Here is a 20,809-nt window from a genome sequence, read left to right on the forward strand (position 1 = left end):
AACTGTAGTAGTTTAGTATGTTCGACAGGAAGGGAAAGGTTTTAATGAGATAAGGCAAGTTATAATGTTAAAGAGTAGAGATGAGCGAACCTGGAGCATGCTCGAGTCCATCCGAACCCGAACTTTCGGCATTTGATTAGCGGGGGCTGCTGAACTTGGATAAAGCCCTAAGGCTATGTGGAAAACATGGATATAGTCATTGGCTGTATCCATGTTTTCCAGTCAACCTTAGAGCTTTATTCAACTTTAGCAGCCCCAGCTAATCAAATGCCGAACGTTCAGGTTCGGATGGACTCGAACCCGAACCCGATTCGCTCAACTCTATTAAAGAGGTTCCCCGGGTAACAAAAAAGTATTTTCTAAAAGATCTCCCTTCCCAATACCATTCTATGTCTAATATACCTGTATAATCTATCTTGCACCCTTTGGCTATGTTCACACAACGTCAAAAATAGAGAAAAGGTGGCCGATTTTGCTATTTAAACAACGTCCGTTTTTGCCGCGATTTAACTGTTTGCAATGGCAATGCATTGAAGTCAATGGAAAGACGGACGTCCAATGCACACAATGTATTGAATAATAGACTTTTTTACGTTCAGACGTCAAAATTATGACCATGATCACTATTTTTGGACGTCTTTTGCAAACAGCGGACATTTTTTATTAGTTGTTCACATACAGTTTTTCTTTTGTCACTGTTCTTTCTCTGTTTTTGCTATATATTATGTTTTTACTTTATATTCAATGGACTTTTCAATTAAGCCACACCCAAAGTCTAACTAGTAACCCAAACTAGAATAATGTACAAACACCAGTCATTGCACTAAGGGGAGGCCAGGCTACTAAATAACGTCCATTATTTTATACTAAAAATGACGGATGCCATTTTAAACAGAGCCGAAAAAACGTTGTGTGAACATAGCCTTTTCCTGTTTTTTTTGTCATACTTACCTGCTCTGGATGTCTAAAATCATCTTCTCTGTGTCCTCTCTGACAACGCGCTGCTCCCTCTTCCCCACTCCCTTTGTAGACAAATGTTTTCCTCTCTGGGGGTTGGGTTAGCTGTCCATGTCGAAAGTTAGCTAGTATGGAATACATACTGGGGTGATGTGATGCAAAATCAGTGAAATCAGAATCAGTTACTGTGCAATAGTAATTACATCAGTGGGCCTCGAAAGAAAGCTAATGAGGCAAGTTCACAAACGGACCAATACGGGAGATGCTTGATGGGAAATGTAGTTTCATGGTTGGCGCCATCTTGAATATAGATCGACTTTAGATAAACTTGTAACCCAGGAATGGCAGCAGCAAGAAAGACCGGAGATGGCTCAAAATACTCAAGGGGACTTGGTGAGTAAGACCAGGTAGGTTTGTGAGCATTTAATTTTTTAGCTTTTAGGTGGGTAGCCCCTTTATTTATCCTTAGAAAATGGATGGGGGAATCAGACTATTGTAAAGAAGAATGGTTAAACCAGGTGAAAAAATTTTTCATGAGTGGATAATGGCAAGAGGTTCTGTAAACAGTGAAGAGAAAGGAGAGATTTCATACATTTTGGAATGGAGTGGTGTACAATGTAACAATACAGTACTGCAATAAATAAGGGCAATATTAAGCCCTGAAAGTGATGTTAATATAATTTTATGTGATAACAGAAATATAGAATTTTAAAGAAAGGACAGAAACATCAGCCAGCAATCAGCTACTGGGCAATTTCCTGTGTCTCTTCAAGAAAAGTCCCCATGAAAATATTTGGAAATCATGAGTATTTATTATTATTTTTTTAATATCAGGTAATGTTCCCCCTTTATACCCCCAATAATAAAATAATCCTCTAGGAAATACACAGATTTAGGCTGGGTTCACACTACATATATTTCAGTCAGTATATTTCAGTCAGTATTGCAACCAAAACCAGGAGTGGATTAAAAACACAGAAAGGATCTGTTCATACAATGGTGAAATTGAGTGGATGGCCGTCATATAACAGTAAATAACTGCCATTATTTCAATACAACAGCCGTTGTTTTAAAATAACAGCAAATATTTGCCATTAAATGGCGGCCATCCACTCAATTTCAACATTGTGTGAACAAATCCTTTCTGTGTTTTTAATCCACTCCTGGTTTTGGTTGCAATATGAGGACCACAATACTGACTGAAATATATACGTGGTGTGAACATAGCTTAATTTGCATACTTAAAAAAACACATCTTCACATTAACCTCCCATGGGTTAGACCAATTAAACCATTTCCAACACAGACATATATTATCCACAGTAGCTCAATGCCTCCACAAAGTGCACCCTACAAGCCGTTACCCAAACTAGGACTATCCAGTCACCAGTCCCCATGACTATGTTTCTCAAAGAGGACGTTTCCCTTCTTATTACCATAGCCGTGGGGTTTTAGTCACTGGCACTCGTGACAAGGAATAGTAGCATTCATGTCCCATTTTTACAGACATGCATGGTGACTGGCTGATAACCGTTCTTTAGTTAGATGTTGCACAATGCTTCAACAAAGGGTACTTATTGTGTGAGTTTTTAATGGCTCTCGTGGTTTCTGGAGTGGTATAAGGCTATAGAAATGTTTCATCATTAGGTTTATATCAATGAGGATGATGTCCTTTAGCTGTGATATAACAACCTTCTAAAGCTACAACCAGCAGCAATTTGTTGCTGAAAGGTAGGTTACCTTGCATTAAGGATGTCATATTTTGTATCTTTAGTAAAGCCATTACAATATGGCGCTGACCTTCTAAACAAGTGGAGTTGTTACATTCTTTAAAGCTTATGTAAGTAAGCACTAGTGCTATGCAAGTAACTCTTTTCGTACCTCAGCCAATGAAGTACTGACACGAGCCTTAGTAGAAAAACACATGCCCCCAGGATTTATAAAATGGATGACATCTTTGAATAAAAGCGATCTACTTTAACCATCAGTGTGTCAGGGTGTTTAATTCTCAGTGTGCACTATAAACTTTAAAACTTGTAATTTGGAACAGACAGTCAATATGACAGCACTCTTGAGGTGCATCAATAACAGTTGTCGCCCAACAGAGGCCGAGGAGTGAGATAGCCCGGACAGAGAAGGGGGAGACTGCAGCTCCAAGATAAGGAGGTAAGAAATATATTTATCTTACTTACCAACCCTCTTATGTCTCCATGCTCTGGGCTATGCGTGAGACGGCTCTCCGGCTGGACACCTGAAAACATAAGATAAGCCTTTGTCCCAAGAACCTGGTCAAAACCTGATATTGACTTATTGACTGTCTGTGTATCCCTAATATTATAAGGGGCTCTGGACTTCAGGATATAAGATGCAGTATGAAAGCTGTGTAAAAACACAGTTGATGGTTTTCAGGCTGAAGTAAAAGACAGTTGATGCTATTTCAGCCCTTTGTAAAAGACGGTTTTAATGTACTGGTGTTGATATTAAAGAGAGATGTGGCAACACTGTGATCTACTATATATATATATATATATATATATATATATATATATATATATATATATATTTGACCATCATTATAGTCACTACCTAAAGTCCAGTCAGTCCCATTTCCAAAAAGAAAACTATACCAAAATACAACTGCCCTTAAGTTCAGGGACCGACCTGAAAGTACAATTACTATCACCAGAGATAAAACTAACAAAGGGTTACAGTTTACACCTCTGTAAGCAGTCCGGGAAGTGTAAGTGTCCGGGAAGTGTAAGTGTAAACAGAGAGGGCTCCCGGCGTGAGCCCACTCTGCAGCGCGCGGTCCCCGGTTGCTATGTGCAGCCAGGGACCGCGGGTATTAGCCGCTGACAGCTGCATTTGTATAGTATATGTGCCCCCTGTCCCTGGTGTCTAGTGGGGGATCTCCGGGGGGAGATCCATTGTACTGAGCCGGCCGGGGCTCAGTGTCGCTCCGACGCTGTTCCCGGCTCGGCAATCTATTCAGGTGGTCTGCTGCAGACCATTATAATAGAGCAACGATCTGATGGATCATTGCTCTATTATATACACAGGATTGATCTCAATGGGAGATCAGTTCTGTGTATATAGAAGTCCCCCAGTGGGCTTCATATTACTGTAAGTGAAAGTAAAATAAAAGTCTGAATCACCCCCCTTTTCCCATTTTACAAATAAAAATAAATAAATAAACATGTTTGCTATCGCTGCGTGCGTAATCGTCCAAACTATTAATTTATCATATTCCCGATCTCCCACGGTAAACGGCGTAAGCGCAAAAAAATCCCAAAGTGCAAAATTGCGCATTTTTGGTTGCATCAAATCCAGAAAAAATGTAATAAAAAGCGATCAAAAAGTTGCATATGCGCAATCAAGGTACCGATAAAAAAAGTAAACATCATGGCGCAAAAACTGACACCTGACACAGCCCCATAGGCCAAAGGATAAAAGCGCTATAAGCCTGGGAATGGAGCGATTTTAAGGAACATATATTTGTTAACAATGGTTTTAATTTTTTACAGGCCATTAGATACAATATAAGTTATACATGTTATATATCGTTTTAATCGTAACGACTTTAGGAACATATATAACAAGTAAGTTTTTCCATAGGACACACAGCGTAAAAATGAAGCCCCCCCAAAGAAAAATTGCGTTTTTTTTTTTCAATTTCACGGCGCATATAATTTTTTCCTGGTTTCGCAGCATATTTTATGGAAAAATTCAGCCTGTCATTGCGAAGTACAATTAGTGACGCAAAAAATAAGGGCTCATGTGGGTCTGTAGGTGTAAAAATGCAAGTGATATGGCCTTTTAAGCACAAGGAGGAAAAAAACGAAAACGCAAAAACGAAAGTGAGCCCGGTCCTTAAGAGGTTAATGAAAGTTTTAAGTTTTCATTGTACAGTATCCCAGATTTTACAAAGACGGATGATACAAGACAGGATATATGGTGACCATGCAGAATGAGGTACCGCTACAGCAACTATTCCTGCCATAAGCTGGAGGTGAAGACAATCACTGAGACATATACGATGGTTGAAGGTAACTTTGCAGATGTCTACATGAACTCCAGGCACATTTTTGGGTCATCCACGATATACAATAGGGCCAATTGGCAAATTAGAGATTTTGTTGGGACTCTGGGCAAACCAAAAAGTAAAACTGTCCAAAGATCTAGATTGCAACTCCTGAGGGCCAAGGGGAGATGGATGATGGATGAAGCTGAGGATGCTGCAGTTTCCGGTCTCTTTCTGAGGTAACCGTAGAAAGTGGACAAGTAGATGGGGAGATGTGGATCTGTTTCTTTTTAGGTCTTTTTCAGAGATGAGCAGCAACAAACTGAGAGACTAGCGGATGGAGAGGAGGTACAGGGTGAAGATGGCATCTGGATAGTAAGTAAGACACTGTGTTTGCTGGCAGCCTTGTATCTTATTGCAAGCTATCTGATCAAACCAGCAGAAGGAAGCCATGTGTACTGTGGTGTATTATTTCCTATTGGGCGGTCCAGGGGTTAACAAATCTAGTAAAGAGGTTTGTGTAGAACTATATTATCTACACCTGTCATAACCTACTGTAGGTAACACTATAAAGGTGCCTGTCTGCATAGTCAGTGATCATCTTGCCTGTTCTAGGGACTCTAAGTGGACTTCATCCACCTGCCACAGGCGGTCCATATAGGTATGTCCTTGTCTCTATTGATGTTGTCCTTACAGGTTGCCCGAATGTCAACCTGCGACTACAGCTATGTGAGAGAACAAAACCAAGAAGCGATGTCTGAGATGATACTAGCGGCCTTAAAGTGAACCACAACCTGACCTGGTCAGGAGACTGGCTGTGAAGATTCATATCAGCCAAAAAGACGGATTTAAAGATCCATACCAACTCCACTAACCATTACAAAAAGGATCACAGGATATATGATTTTCATTATAAGAAAGTTTTAAAACCTTAGATAATACATGGTTTCTACTTTGTTTTTATGACCATTATGTGATTATCTTAGAGAAACAAGAGACAATTCAGTAAAATCTAAATATTATATCAGTATTAATTGAAAAGTAAATTTATGCTATTAGTAAGTGTATTTGATTACTATTTACATAAAGAGCTGTGATACGTTGTTAGACTAACTATAATAACTCTAAAGAGGTTTTGTAGGTAAAAATTAAAGAGAGAAAAAAATTAAACAGATAAAGAGGAAATTCAAAGAATACTATACTAGAGATTGGGAAGGCTCACTGATTGTTTATTATAAGTGACCCTAATGGTTTTATAGTTGGCCAGATTGTAGAGATCCATCATATTTTATTGCAATGAGCAATTGTGCTATTTTTGGTTTATGCGTTAATCAGCTTTTTGCTTTTGTGATAAGATTTGCTGACATCTAAACTTTTCCTTTCCTGAAACTTTTTGAAAGTTAGATACCATGATTTTTCAATACACTGATAATGCTGCAGTGAAAACAAAGTCCTTGTGGTATCTGAGAGTAAAGATTATTTTATATGCCGTAGAGGACCTATTGTGTAATCACACTTTTAAATCTCCTTTAAAACTCTATACAATAAAGTATTTAACCCCTTCCATTCCCATTTGCCCCCTCATTAATTAGGTTATATCCATGGCCTGTCAAAACTATTGAGTCACCTATAGTGGCAAAGTCCCCCATTTAAATAACTTATTTGGCTCCCTCAACCATTTACAGGTGAATGCACAGTAAATGACGCAAGGTCCCCTTCCTTTCAGCAACAAACTGCTGCTGGTAGTAGCTTCAGACGGTTGTTGTATCACATTGAAAGGATATCATCCTCCTTGATATGTACCCCGCCATGATGAAACAAATCTATAGCCTTATACCACTCAAGAAACCATGTGAGGCATTAAAAACTTACACAATAAGTACCCTTTGTGAACCATTGTTAGACTTCTAACTATCATGGTGTTATTGTAAAAAACGAAGTACATTTATCAGGCAGTCAGCATGAGTGTCCATAAAAATGGAATATGAATGGTTGTATGGTTTGCGTGGTACATTTGGTGCATACATTCAGCAGCTGTGTATAATATATGGCTTTGTTGGCAATGGCTTAATACAGTAGGTGTACTTCAGGGCCAGTAAATGTAAAGATGGAGTTCTTTAAAAGTATGCAATTTGATAGTGTATTTCCTAGGGAATTATTACATTTTGGGGGGTGTACTTGGGGAAGATTCCTTGATATTTGTTAATAGTGTCAATAATTATGGTGAACAAATGTTTTCGTGGGGACTTTTCTTGGAGAGACACAGGCACGTGCCAGTAGATAACTGCTGGCTGATGTGGCACTCCTTAATATCAGGCATGGGGGTGGTGAAATCACGTCTTATCTAAGATTGGTTCAATTTGATAAAAGTCCATCATGTGGAGGGATGAGTTCCACCACGTTGGCACAAGGCAGATTAGCCGATGTTGTTGCAGTCCAGGATTGCGTTGGGTGTTAAATGCCATGTACGAGTGGCTGAAGTGGGCACAAAGTTTCTTCCCCATTTTCAGCAGATCCTTCAGTCTAGGTAATGACAGCCTGACAGTGCTGGGCTTGGCAACGTCTGTACGCTACAAGGGACAGGGTGTGTTTTGGCGTGACGAACAGACAAGGTGGTGGAGGCAGACAATGAGGTCTCTGGATGATGTCCAGGCAAAAATCTTGGAGGAGAAAGCGGCCTGACCTCCATTTCTTGTTGCTGCCGTTGCAGCTCTCCCAGTTGGATTATTATCCAGTGTGTAGTCTCAGGCATATACTACCCCTGGCCATAGCTGGAACTCTAGAGGTCTGTGCTTTGGTGCACCTGAAGTGAGACAAAGAGCCGCAAACTTTCTTCTGCAGGTCTTCATGCATGAAATAGCCTTGTTGGCAAAGTAATGGCAACTCTCCATCTTGGTTGTGCACAAGCCATCAAGTCCCTAAATGAGTCCACTAACTGGAACGGGAGAGACTGCAGGGCAACAAGCTTAGCCAGGTGGGAGTTTATAGTAGTGTGTTGCAGATAGTAGTGTATATAGTTTTTTTTTTATTATGTTCTGGTTTATTTCTGCATGTAGAAAGTTTTCAATTTAAGAAAAATTTATAAAAGAAGTACAGGGCAATTACATAAAATTATCAAGGGGAGGCAGTGGTAGATGTAAGGGACCTACAACTTCCAGGCAAGGCTGCATAATCCTGACTTGCAGAGATGTGGCTGCACGATGGTATAGCCATTGATGTTTATAGGCTAGAAGTGGCGTGAGGGTGGGGTGGCAGTGTGGTGGTGGCATTCCATGGGCTGCCGCATGGAAGATGTGCCTGGGTTTGAACCCAAACCTTACCTACTTTATGATGTAAGCCGGAGCATATAGTATCATGCTCTTTGCTGCCACCGAGAAGGAAAAACTGCTACACCTCTGATCGCAGTGGGGGTGTCTTTGTAGCAGGTTCACTGTTTGACTGCTGTTGTTCAGTTAAGAAATTGTATGTTTATTTTTGCATTTAGTAATTTTTCAACTAAAGAAAAAATAATAAAAGAAATACAGGGCAATTAAGTTAGCCAGATGACCATATTATCATCATTGCCACAGGGTGGTTGTTGGAGTAGTGCTGTCTCCTGGTGATGGATTCAGACAGTGACTGTCCTCTCAGCAGTGGCGGTGTTTTCACCCTGGCTCAGGTAGATATGAGGGACCTACTGCTTCCAACTGAGGCTGCATAATGCTGACTTACAGAGATTGGGCTGTGTGATGGTAGCCGCAGCTGTTATTGTTTACAAGGAAGAAGTGGCGTGGGGGTCTGTTTTCTTCCAGGCGATGGGGTGGCGTCATTCCATGTGCTGTCACATAAGAGTGGTGCTTGAATTTGAACCCAAACCCACACCCACTTTATGGTCACAAATGCTGAAAATGGTTAGGTTTTTTTTTCTATCACCAACGCGGAAGAACTGCCGGACAGCCGTTCTCAGTTCTTCAGAGCAGGCACACTGCTAGCCTGTTGTGTGTGGCCACTGCTACCTTGGGGTACCTGTTGAGTGTCTAGCCCTTTGCCAACTTCTACTGGCTTATGCTGTATGCCTACCCCTTTTATAGTATATAGTAGTGTGTTGTATTTAGTAGTATATATATAGTTCTTTTATATGTTATGGTTAGTAGAAGTTGAAGGGAACCTGTCACCTGTCACAGGCTCCCGACCCCCCGTTAGAGCCCCCTATACTTACCTAATCCCGCCGGGTCCCGCTTCTGGAGGTGGTCGGGTGATGAAGATCTCAGCCGCTGCAGCCCGGCGCGCGCTGAGAGATGAGTCCAACGCTCATAGAGAATGACAGGAGAGTCCAGCGCTCCGTCATTCTCTATGAGCGTTGGACTCATCTCTCAGCGCGCACGCCGGGCTGCAGCGGCTGAGATCTTCATCACCCGACCACCTCCAGAAGCGGGACCCGGCGGGATTAGGTAAGTATAGGGGGCTCTAACGGGGGGTCGGGAGCCTGTCACCCCGGCACGGGAGGTGACAGGTTCCCCTTAAGATTTATTTGGGGGCTATATTGTAGATATAGATTGTATAGGTTGTTAGTGGGAAAGAATGAGTGTGGGGATGGACCAGTTTTACCCTTATTTTATGGTGTGTTTCATTATGATTACTTAATTTTTATTATGTTTTTAAGTTCAGAAAAGGTAGTTTTTTTATGTAAAATTATAATTTAACAAGTTGTTACATTATAATTTTACATAAAATTAACAACTACATGACAGGATTACATAAAATTATCAACTAAAGGACAATCACCTTAGCCACTTCACCATTGATTATCTTTGCCGTACGGTGGGTGCTAGCATACTACGGTCTTCTTGTGATGGCTTCAGACGGCCACTCATTTATCAGCAGTGGTGGTGTTTTTCCCCTGGTCCAGACAGAGGAGGCAGAGGTGGATGTAAGGGACCTTCAACTTCCAAGCAGGGCTGCATAATCCTGACTTGCAGAGATGGGGCTGCACGATGGTAGGTATAGCCATTGTTGTTACAGGCAAGAAGTGGCGTGAGGGTGGGGTGGCAGTGTGGTGGTGGCATTCCATGGGCTGCCGCATGGAAGTTGTACCTGGGTTTGAGCCCAAACCCGACCCACTTTATGATGTTAGCTGGAGAATATAGTATTGTGCTCTTTGCCGCCACTGACAAGGAAAAATTTCTACACCTCTGATCGCAGTGGGGGTGTCTTTGTAGCAGGTTCCCTGTTTGACTGCTGTTGTGTGCCGCTGCTATCTTGGGGTACGGACCACTATATGGATTGCAAGGGCTTCTCCATTGGGTACCGGAAGCCGCCTGCTGGGACTTGTGGTACTATTTGCTTATAAGAATGTGTCAGTTTTTGGATTGTCATGCTTGAGAAAGGCACTGTGGCATTGTAGTGCCGAAACAGTTTGCATAACTTTTAATAAATTTTTCTTCTGTATTCTTGGATAGCCTGCATTGCTCCGCTACACACTTATGTGGTTTTATTGCGGCTTTTGTTAACAACAGATGCACTGTGTCTGTTTGTTGCGACAACCTGCGCTTCACACTTTTTGGTGGATCTGTTTGTGGTTCCTATTGGGAACTGACTTTGTCTTACAACTATGAATAAAGAACTATGTTCCAGAGAATGGTGAGTGCAGCTACTCCTTTTCTATATCTATCAGATTGATAATAGGAACTGTTTTTACAGCACCCACTGAATAATAACAGCAACAGTTTTCACAGCACCTACTGACTGATAATAGGCACTGTTTTCACGACACCCAGTGACTTTGTATAATGGACACTGTCTTCACAGCGCCCAGTCAGGGCCAATTCTAGGTTTTCTGCTACCTGAGACTAAACCTGAAATGGCACCCCTCCCCCCTCGTGCCCACACTCACTTATTACTCCCGCCTATTGAAAACCACAAGTAAGGTGTGTGTGCACAAAACCTGCAGCTTTTAATGATAAGTGCATAGTGTATACACAACCCTGCTCCACCTTAAATCACTCTGTCCCAGTGCTACCACCCCCTACAAAACAACTCCAAAGCTGCCACCCTGAGCAATAAACTCATGTCACAAACTCATGTCTTCACAGCACCCAGTGACTTGTTAGAATGGACACTGTCTTCCAGCACCCAGTGACTTGTTAGAATGGACACCGTCTTTACAGCACCTAGTGACTTGTTAGAATGGACACTGTATTTACAGCACCCAGTGACTTGGTATAATGGACACCCAGCACCCAGTCAGTTGTTATACTGCACACTGGCTTTACAGCACCCACAGACAATCACCCACAATGTACCCTCCTATCCTCTCCATCCCGATCTCTTACTATTTCGGTCCCTGTTCTGCTCTACATGCTTATTGTAATCCTGCTCTCCACTATACACACAACTTCCTGCCTGCCTCCAGAAAGTGGATCACACTATATACAGCGTGAGGGGGGGGGGGGGGGGGGTTGCTGACATCACAGTGGGGCTTGCAGGTTAAGGAATGGCCGCAAGGGATTATGGCCACCATGTTTAATAAATTTTGGAGCAAATCGCACCAAATTTGCTTTGCAAAACAAAGAGAATTGGCAGCGCAATTCGCAGTGAATTTGCATTTGCTTCACTCATCTCTATATATAATATATGTATAGAAACTAAATGAATGGACAACAGCACACTGAATTGTTAATTTGATAATTTTATATTGATAGTTTACACAATTCCATAACAGGCGAATAAAAGAAAATTTATGAATAAAGACTTTAAAAAGTGAGTGTACATATGAAATTAGATTCATTCTATGAAAACAAGATCACAAGTTGATTTTTAGAAACTAAACTATGAAAATAGATGTGTGATTATTAATCATTATGTCTGACGATTCAGTGTTCAGTCAAGTAGAAACCCTATTTTCCTAGGACAGTCTTAATAACTATGGACATTGCACATCAGTTTTTGTATTGCTCTAATCCTCCTAACATAAAATAAAAACAAAGCAACTTAGCAAAGAGTGGGGCAGATAGAATGTCATTTGGCTGCAGGATCAGACTACACTGAGTTTGTTTGTTGTCTGTTACCATAGAGACACATTTATGTTACATTGATTCTAATATACACAATATTTGTTGGCTTTGAAAAGCATGGATCATGATCCTGTATTTTCAGATGAGGACACAAAGGGGGACTTTTATCAAGACTGGCGAGCGCCTCTTAGTACAGTCGGACGGCCCTTACGGCCCCCAATCAGGTGAGCAAGGGATACGGCGGGTGTACGACACGCATAAGGGAGAATCTCCCCCTTTTTTGTGGCATACGCCAGGGGCGCATAATGTACAATAAATCAGAAGATGTAATTGTTGCTCTAGTGGAAATAGACCTACACTGTTATGAACACTTTTTGGAGTTGTAGACTTATGGTCCTATTACACACAGATTATCTGACATTATTGAAGCCAAAGCCAGGAATAGATTTGAAAAGAGGAGAAATCTCTGTTTATAGTCCATTCCTGGCTTTGGTGTCAATCTGTGTGTGTAATTGGGCCATTACTTAGGAGGCGTAAAAAAAAGGTCATAGTAGACTAAGTAGCCATCATTGTACATGTAGAGTTTATGATCATTAGGATTATAAGACAGACTCTGCACAACCCCCAATGGTTTTTCTAGGGGAATTTTCAGCCACCCTTCCTTCTCAGTTTTTGTATCATACATGTAGAATATCTCTTCTCTTTGAGTACTGAGGGCTCTAGTAACATACAAGACACCACACGCCATGAATGCATTGGTGGCTGCTGGCTTGTGCTGGCCTGTGACCCAGGTCTGTTTTACTGTAAGAGACATGGAATCTAGTTTACTGATTACAATGTTCCCAGCAACTTCTTCAGTGGAATAAATTACCCAAAGTCCTTCTTCATCACTGGCCATGTCAATGTCTTGAAAAATTGAGGATGAATAGGGGAACCGGTTGTTAAAAGCAGCGTTAGGGAGAGCAACAGTGAGTTCCATCGCATTTGTCTGTGGATTGTATTTGCATAGGTTCCTAGTATTGTAGCAATTATAGTACATTGTCTTATTAAACATGATCATTCCACCCCCTTGTCCATACTGCACAGAACTAAGGGTTCTGGCCAAGGCATATTTATGGATGAGGAGATCATTATATGTATTGTGGGTACGTACACCGTTCATTGTCCTTCCATCTGTATTGAGTGCAGCCACCCAATAAACATTTTGATCAACTCCGGCTAATGAATCTCTTCCCCATCCTCCATATCTGTAGCCAGCTCCTGCATAGTTCAGTTGCACTAAAAATGGTTTACTGACGCCCATAATGGGTCCATGTAGACAGGTACCTGCACGATAGAAAAAAAATATTTATTATTTTCAATGCACAGACAGGATGATGGAAAAAAATGAGGGAAACGGCAAGGATAATAAGGCATGAATTGTCTCGGTCATTGAAGGTCTCCATACTCATGTCGGATTTGGCCATTCATGTCGGGTTTGGCCATCAATATAAAGTGTATGGAGTCTACCGAGACAACGGTGGGGATGGGGTGCGGGCAGTGATTTTCCATTGTTCTCTAAGAGATAGGCCGCCACCAGATCTGTCTGACTGCAGCTTATCCCTCCCCGTGGAGAACACAGGGACATGCAGCCTTACCTAATGTTCACGTTCAGGGAGAAGACAGGCGAGACAACTGTCTGCCCACAGTTATTGAAGGTGTATGGCCTTCTTAAAGGGAATTTGTCACTAGGTTTATGCCACCTTAAATGAGGGTAGCATAAACTAGTGACTGAAATCCTGAACAGTTTGGTGTATTACTTACAACATGCTGTGTTCCTAATATGAAGGGGAACAGGATTCTTGCCGCACCCCACTACCCGCCCTCCAACTGATGACTGACAGTTGACTGCCTATACACAGCATGGATAGATAACTGCCAGTCAGCAGCTGGTGAGCAGAGTTTTCTGCTTCTCATATCTAGGACTACTGGGCTCATGCACATAATGGAAAGGACTATTTATTGTCCATGCTATTCAGGAGGATATCTCTGGATCAGCTGCACAGAACAATGTAAATGATGCATCTTTCTGTTCAGCTTCTCTGCCACTACTTTATGCTACCCTTAGATAAACCTGCTGAGTCTCTATAAGAGTTTAATGATTTGGCAAGGATTAGTTAATTAGCATCTTCATTTGAATAGGTTTCAGCTGCAATTCTAGGTCCATCTCATGTACAAGAGTAATGCTGCTCCAAGAAAAAAAAGACTTTTTTCCCCTTTTTACTACAACAGTTTTATAAAACCCATATTACCACTTCATCATCCATACCATTGCTGCAAAGAATAATAATTAAAACTAACAAATAGAGATGAGCGAACCTCGAGCATACTTGTGTCCATCCAAACCCGAGCGTTCTTCATTTGATTAGCTGGGGCTGCTGAAGATGGAGAAAGCTCTAAGGTTGTCAGGAAAACATAGATACAGCCAATGACTATATCCATGTTTTCCACATAGCCTTAGGGCTTTATCCAACTTCAGCAGCCCCCACTAATCAAATGCCGAAAGTACGGGTTGGATACTGCAATATAAGCTTCAATCCCCGCTCAATTAGTGTGTGGTATATATGTGTGCCGTGACTCACCTATGGTGCTTTTATTGGTTGTCCTTGGATGTGTAGTCCTTCGTGCTGGTGAGTGTTTAAAATGAGGCTGTCTTAAATGGTATCCCAAGAAGATAGTTGAACTTGCCGTTACACGCCACCGGCCTGGGCATGCGCCTTGCAAATAACAGCGACTTCAACTATCTTCATGGGATACCTATCAAGACAGCCTCGTTTTAAACACTCACCAGCACAAAGGACTGCAGATCCAACGACAACTAATAAAAGCGCTATTGGTGAGTGACGGTACCCATATATACCACGCACTAATTGAGCGGGGATTGAAGCTTAAATTTCAGTATCCATATAAAGTTTTTGCTTGTTCTACTTTGGAGCGGCACAACAATTTGTTAGTTTTTATTGCTTTGCAGGGTAACTTGCTATTACCCCATAGGTGGGAGCAGATAACCACCAGTTGTAGCACGCAGCTTGGACCAATAAGATTGTATCTTTGCTCAGAGCAGCGAGGGTGTTTTAATACAGTACATTGTTGGCTTTTTTAAAGAATAATAATTGGTGACAGTAGGTATTGTGGTTTATTACTACATGTATCTAATATGGTCACGTAGTGAAAGACGCACCACTCTACTTAAAGGCTTATCGAGAATTAGAAAAAACATGGCAGTTTTCTTGCTTTCTTCTTGTTTCATTGACTCTCCTGTCAATGGCATGTGGCCGATATTACAGCTCAGCTCCAATAAAGTCAGTAGGAGCATATCACCCCTACTGGGGTATGGATCCTTGAACGTTCCCAACCAGAGGAATAGACAAATGTTTAGGGGCTGCAAGAGCTGGGGATACCTCGTGACGGGATGCTTCCAGCAAGGGGGCCCATATAAGTAGCAGAAACGAAAGCAGAAACAGTAACAAATTGGAGGTATAAAAGTCGCAGCCCTGCCCCTGACAACTTGGAAATCACTGAAGTATTATTGATAAAATCAGTAATTTATTGTAAAAAGCACAGGGTTAACATGTTTTAGGACAGACTCTCCCTTCCTCAGAACAAATGTGCACAATAAAATTTACAATTAACTGCTGATTTTACCAATAATACTTCAATGATTTGGATGTTATCAGGGGCAGCGTTGGAACTTTTATACCTCCAAATTTTTACTGTTTTGGCTTCCGTTTATGTTATTGAAAGAAGAAATGCAGCTAAATGCACTATTCAAAGATAAAATACCAACAGTACTGTATTGACTTACCATTGTACATAGGAGGAGCTGGAGGGTAAGGATTTGTTTGGTTCTTTTCACAATCGTCAAGTTGTTTCTTCAGTGCTGCTATTTCTCTTTTGATTACCATAACATTGTTCTTATCATAGACCTCCAGCTGGTTCACCATGATAGAAATATTGCGGATCTATAGCGGAATAAAAATAATAGTGGGATTATCCATGGTAATAACCAGGGGTGTAACTACCACTGTAGCAACCATAGCAGCTGCTATGGGGCTCGCCACATCAGGGGGCCCAGTGTATCGCCGGTGCAGGCCCCCTGATTTGTCATCATTTGCAGCACCAGGTGGCCGAGCGGGGCTCCCTAGTTCTGCAAATGTCCCTTTAACTGCAGACACTCCTGACGAGCGCTTGCAGTTATACAGTTATGGCTACACTTGACAGCTTAGTGGTCGGTTGGGAAGCGAGGGCCCAATCAAAAGTTTGCTATGGGGCCCAGCCATTTCTGGGTACGCCCCTGATAATAACTAGAGATGAGCAAAGCTCAAAGCAAAGGAATTTTATTAAAACAGCCAAAATTATAGTAACTACAGTACTACACAGCGAATTTTGATCCGCTGAATTCGCTTCACTCATCTCTAGTAATAGCCGTTTACAGATCTATCTATCTATCTATCTATCTATCTATCTATCTATCTATCTATCTCCTATCTATCTATCTATCTATCTATCTATCTATCTATCTATCTCCTATCTATCTCCTATCTATCTCCTATCTATCTATCTATCTATCTATCTATCTATCTATCTATCTATCTATCTATCTATCTATCTATCTCTATTGATAAGAAATACATATCTAGACAGATTGACAATTAAAAATATTTAAACATAGAAGAGGTATCCACCTAATTGCTTATTATCATATCTAAGCAAAATCCACAATGTCATATAAGTGACAGGTTGGGTCTCACCTGAACATACAGAGTTTCCACCACACTGTTGGTGCTGTTCATAGACAATTTAAGCTGCAGGATCAGAGCCTCCATTTCTTTTATCTCCAACTTCACCAACTCAAAGTCCAGTTCAGTATATGAGCTGCCTCCCATCTCCATCTCCTCCACACGCTTGGTCAGTTGAACCAGCCGCTCCATGTAAATAATCAGGGTACTCTCATAGTGGTGGATCTGTGATAATATTGGAAGTCTGATTAAGTACTGGCCAAAGTCTTATAACACAGAGCAAATAATTGTACATCACAGTCTGAATGTTAGGAATATGATTTTGCGCTCCTCGTTCCATGCCGGGCAACCGAGGAAGAGCAGAGTTTCTGTCTGTGTTTTTTGCAACTGTTTCTGTCTGAATTGTGTAAAAATAATCTAATTACATAACCTACATAATGATTAACAAGACAACATTATACCAACGTATATCCTAATTTATAAATCAAATTTGTTAATAAAATCCATAAAATGGCCGAATACATTTCACTAGGACATGCACAGATACACAGAAAAATAGCCAGGGGCTCACACCTTGTTGCAGGGGCTTAGCATCAATGTTTACACTAATATACATAAAGTGAATATTAAGATATATATATATATATATATTTTTATATATATATATATATATATATATATATATATATATATATCTATATCAATGTAAAAGGAAATAACCGGTAGTCATAGAGGTAAACTGGTCATATATAGAATAATCCTTAGTCACAGTAGGGTATGCAGTACAAGCCCTATAGAAGGGAAGATTCAGTAACCCAGACTATATGATAATATTAAAGGATAAGGGGCTTACTTATAGTTAGCAGAAACGGACTAAAATCCGTTCCGGGACTGTGCTTGTAATCCAAATCCACTCTTAAAACACAGCAAATTTTCCCATAAAATTATAGAAATGCAGACAATTGGTTCCACACCTCAAAAATAATGATTCATTATTCTGAATAACATGTAAAACTAATGAAACAAACATTCAGAAACAGCAGAATATGTGATATTATAAGTTACTGTACAGTAATGGAGAGGATGGGAAACACAAGGGCTGAAAGAGACTGAAGGGAGCAGAAAGGAAGGAGCAGGGCAGATGTGGGCACATACATGCAGCACTCTCTGTCCGGGGGTTACAGCTATGAACAGATTACCTCCACAGTCCTGTCCCCTTATGTAAGCCCCAGTCTGAAGTGGATCTGCTATGATTTGGAAGGTGAGGGGGACTTCCTGGGTCAGAGTACAGTGCTGTAGACCCCGCTATGCAGGCCATGCCCCTCCCCCACTCGCACTCCCACCCAGTACAGGAAACTCATAAACCAAAGCAATGCTCTTAAACCAAGTCACAATTTAGAAAAACTGTGAGCTCTTATACCAAAACGCTCTTAAACCAAGTTACTCTTAAACCAAGGTACCACTATATATATATATATATATATATATATATATATATATAAAGAATAACAATTACAAAGACAAACCAAGCCCCTGATGCCTCACTCCGCCGCAACAGTTGGGGCCCCCGGACCACCCGACACGTGTTTCGCTACCCAAAGCTTCGTTAGGAGCTGATGTTACTACCATAAAACCCCACCTACTGTATATACCCCTCATATCTCATTCCAACCAATAGATTCCATCCCCTCATTAACACACCTGATTATCTTCACTAATATTGCTGCATTTGCAGTCTGTTATCTGCCCCCGCATCATATCCTCCATTAGTATGTGGCACCACACATCCACTTGGAATGCCGCAGACCCATCCGGACTGCACCATACTAAAATGTGTAGTATATAGAATAACATGCACTGCATGCAATCTTGTGGACGTGAACTGCATGAAACAAAAGACAATTGTCAGCCTTTGGTTCTAAGAAACCAGAGCAGGGTGGAGACCATGTTTGAGCGCTCTGTCTTTGCAGCTATCTTTCGGACTGTAGACAACTGGAGGAACTAAACTATAAAACAGTATTTAAAATTAAAATTTTATGTTTCTCGGATACTGCTGTAGTAGTATTATGTATTAGATGGATGACACTACTCTTCTGGAGGAGGGGGAATAAACTTCCGATAGTGTTGTGCACCTACTTTGTTGTGCTCAGAAAGTAAGGATCACTTACATCCAAAAATCTTTAGATATAGGGCATTTCTCCTGCATTTTTATACTTGAAATATTTAATAAAGTATTTTTTTTTATTTCTTTTTAAATGCTGGCTTAATATGATTTTTTTACTGCATTATTACTTCATGTAAAAATGAAAGAGATATTGAGGTTTGCCCATCGTAATATATAACTAGACAGGACTCCACAGTCACCATTATTTGTAATCACACTATTGTTCCTTTACCTTAGTGATTTGCTGCTCAACAGTGATGGTCAAGTTCTGGTTGGATATCTCCAGCTTCTCAAAGCGATCTGCAGGAAAGGTACAGTCTGACAGGGCAAGCGAGCAGTGACAGACCCCCAGCTCATCCACAGACCCAGTGAAGTTTTGAACCTGTTGAGACAGAACACAATTTCTTTACACGGTATCTGGTTTGTTCAATTAAACATTTGAAAATGAAGGCACCGGGCATGAACAAGGCTTGTGCAAAAATCTATCTACATCTGCTCTGGAGCAGATGAAGATTTTCTGCCATGGTTTCTGCCTGTTTCCAAACATAAACCATGATAAATTATGTGTAGGAGGAGGCCACAAATCCTACCTGCTCCTTAGGCAAGCAAGGATTACGGATAGCATATGCCACGAGTATCCAAACTTGTGCTGGAGATCCCCGGCTTGCAGCTGGCACCCAACTTCACCCAACTGCAGCCAGACACATCCCGTTGCAGCCAAATATGTCCGCATGTAGCCAGATATCTCCCCCCTTGTAGTCAGATATATCCCCATGTAGTCGGATACCTCCCCTCTTGCAGTCAGACACCTCCCCTGTAGTCCGGGCTGTGCTGTTCTGCTGATTTCTGGTGATCTGTTGCTGGGGAAAGGAGTACGATTTCTCCTATTTATCGCTTGTCTTAAAAATGCCACTTGGCTGATTTTTTTTTTTACCCTAACCGGGAACATTTTAAAAGGCACAAAGGGGAAGGGCTTACTGTAATCAAACAGCGGTTTTGGGGGGGGGGGGGATTTTACAGAATTGTTTTAAGCTCCATTTACTTTAATAAAACTGAGCTGCAAAACCCCACCTAAACTGATGACAAAAGTTGTGTTGTCTCTTCAAGAAAGTGACCATGTTTTTGTAAGCCTGGATAATGGTAAAGGTACTTTTGATTAGTATTAGAAATGAGCGAACCGGGTTCGGGTTCGAGTCGATCCAAACCCGAACGTTTGGTATTTGATTAGCTGGGGCTGCAGAACTTGGATAAAGCTCTAAGGTTGTCTGGAAAACATGGATACAGCCAATGACTATATCCATGATTTCCACATAGCCTTAGGGCTTTATCCAACTTTAGCAGCCACCGCTAATCAAATGCCGAAAGTTCGGGTTCGGATCGACTTGAGCATGCTCCAGGTTCGCTCATCTCTAATTAGTATGCAAGAGAATACTGACATGACACATACAAAGTATGCCTCGAAATTCTTAGAATAACTTACCAAGCTGGCGGCATGAGTTTGGCAGATGCCAAGGAGCAAAAGGAAGAAGACGAACATGGTGCTTTTCATGTCTTCTATACTGCCAGTTTGTGATGACATTACATATATATATAGTACACTGACATGTATACTCCACCCTTTACCCACCCATTTGGTATCGACTTATCTGAGGATCAATAAAAGAGGTGAACTATGAGGAATTAAAACTTTACATGAGATATGAATATTGCACAAAAAGCAGATTTGCGTTTGTATTTATGACAGTTCATTTTTGCCTTAGATTAAAAGCTTGCGAGGAAAACATATATAAATGTAAGTCACTGTGTGTGTAGAAATCGAGAGATTCTTTCTGCAATAATTATTTATTTCTATCTTGTCCAGCTTTTGTATAAACTTGTTCCAGTCCTACAAACTTTA

At 41.1% G+C, this 20,809-nt stretch overlaps 1 protein-coding gene across 1 annotated transcript; it reads right to left on the reverse strand.

Moving 5' to 3' along the window:
• Positions 1-12,189: 12,189 nt before the first annotated feature.
• LOC138802946 (olfactomedin-4-like) lies at positions 12,190-20,486 on the reverse strand. Its single transcript, XM_069986738.1, has 5 exons — positions 20,393-20,486; positions 19,145-19,294; positions 16,761-16,973; positions 15,815-15,971; positions 12,190-13,296 (listed from the first exon to the last, which is right to left on the reverse strand). Exons 1-5 carry the CDS (start codon positions 20,459-20,461, stop codon positions 12,491-12,493), a joined length of 1,395 nt encoding a protein of 464 aa, XP_069842839.1. The 5' UTR covers positions 20,462-20,486; the 3' UTR covers positions 12,190-12,490.
• Positions 20,487-20,809: the final 323 nt, after the last annotated feature.

This window comes from Dendropsophus ebraccatus, chromosome 10 (genome assembly GCF_027789765.1).
Source record: "Dendropsophus ebraccatus isolate aDenEbr1 chromosome 10, aDenEbr1.pat, whole genome shotgun sequence".
Taxonomy (NCBI): Eukaryota; Metazoa; Chordata; class Amphibia; order Anura; family Hylidae; genus Dendropsophus; species Dendropsophus ebraccatus.

Bases quoted from the DNA above. Each gene is read 5' to 3' on its own strand.
- LOC138802946 (XM_069986738.1), bottom strand. From the start codon at position 20,461: ATGAAAAGCACCATGTTCGTCTTCTTCCTTTTGCTCCTTGGCATCTGC. The intron at 19,295-20,392 runs GTAAGTTATTCT...CTGTCTCAACAG, and splicing joins AAACTCATGCCGCCAGCTTG to GTTCAAAACTTCACTGGGTC. The intron at 13,297-15,814 runs GTAAGTCAATAC...TCTATCGTGCAG, and splicing joins AGCTCCTCCTATGTACAATG to GTACCTGTCTACATGGACCC.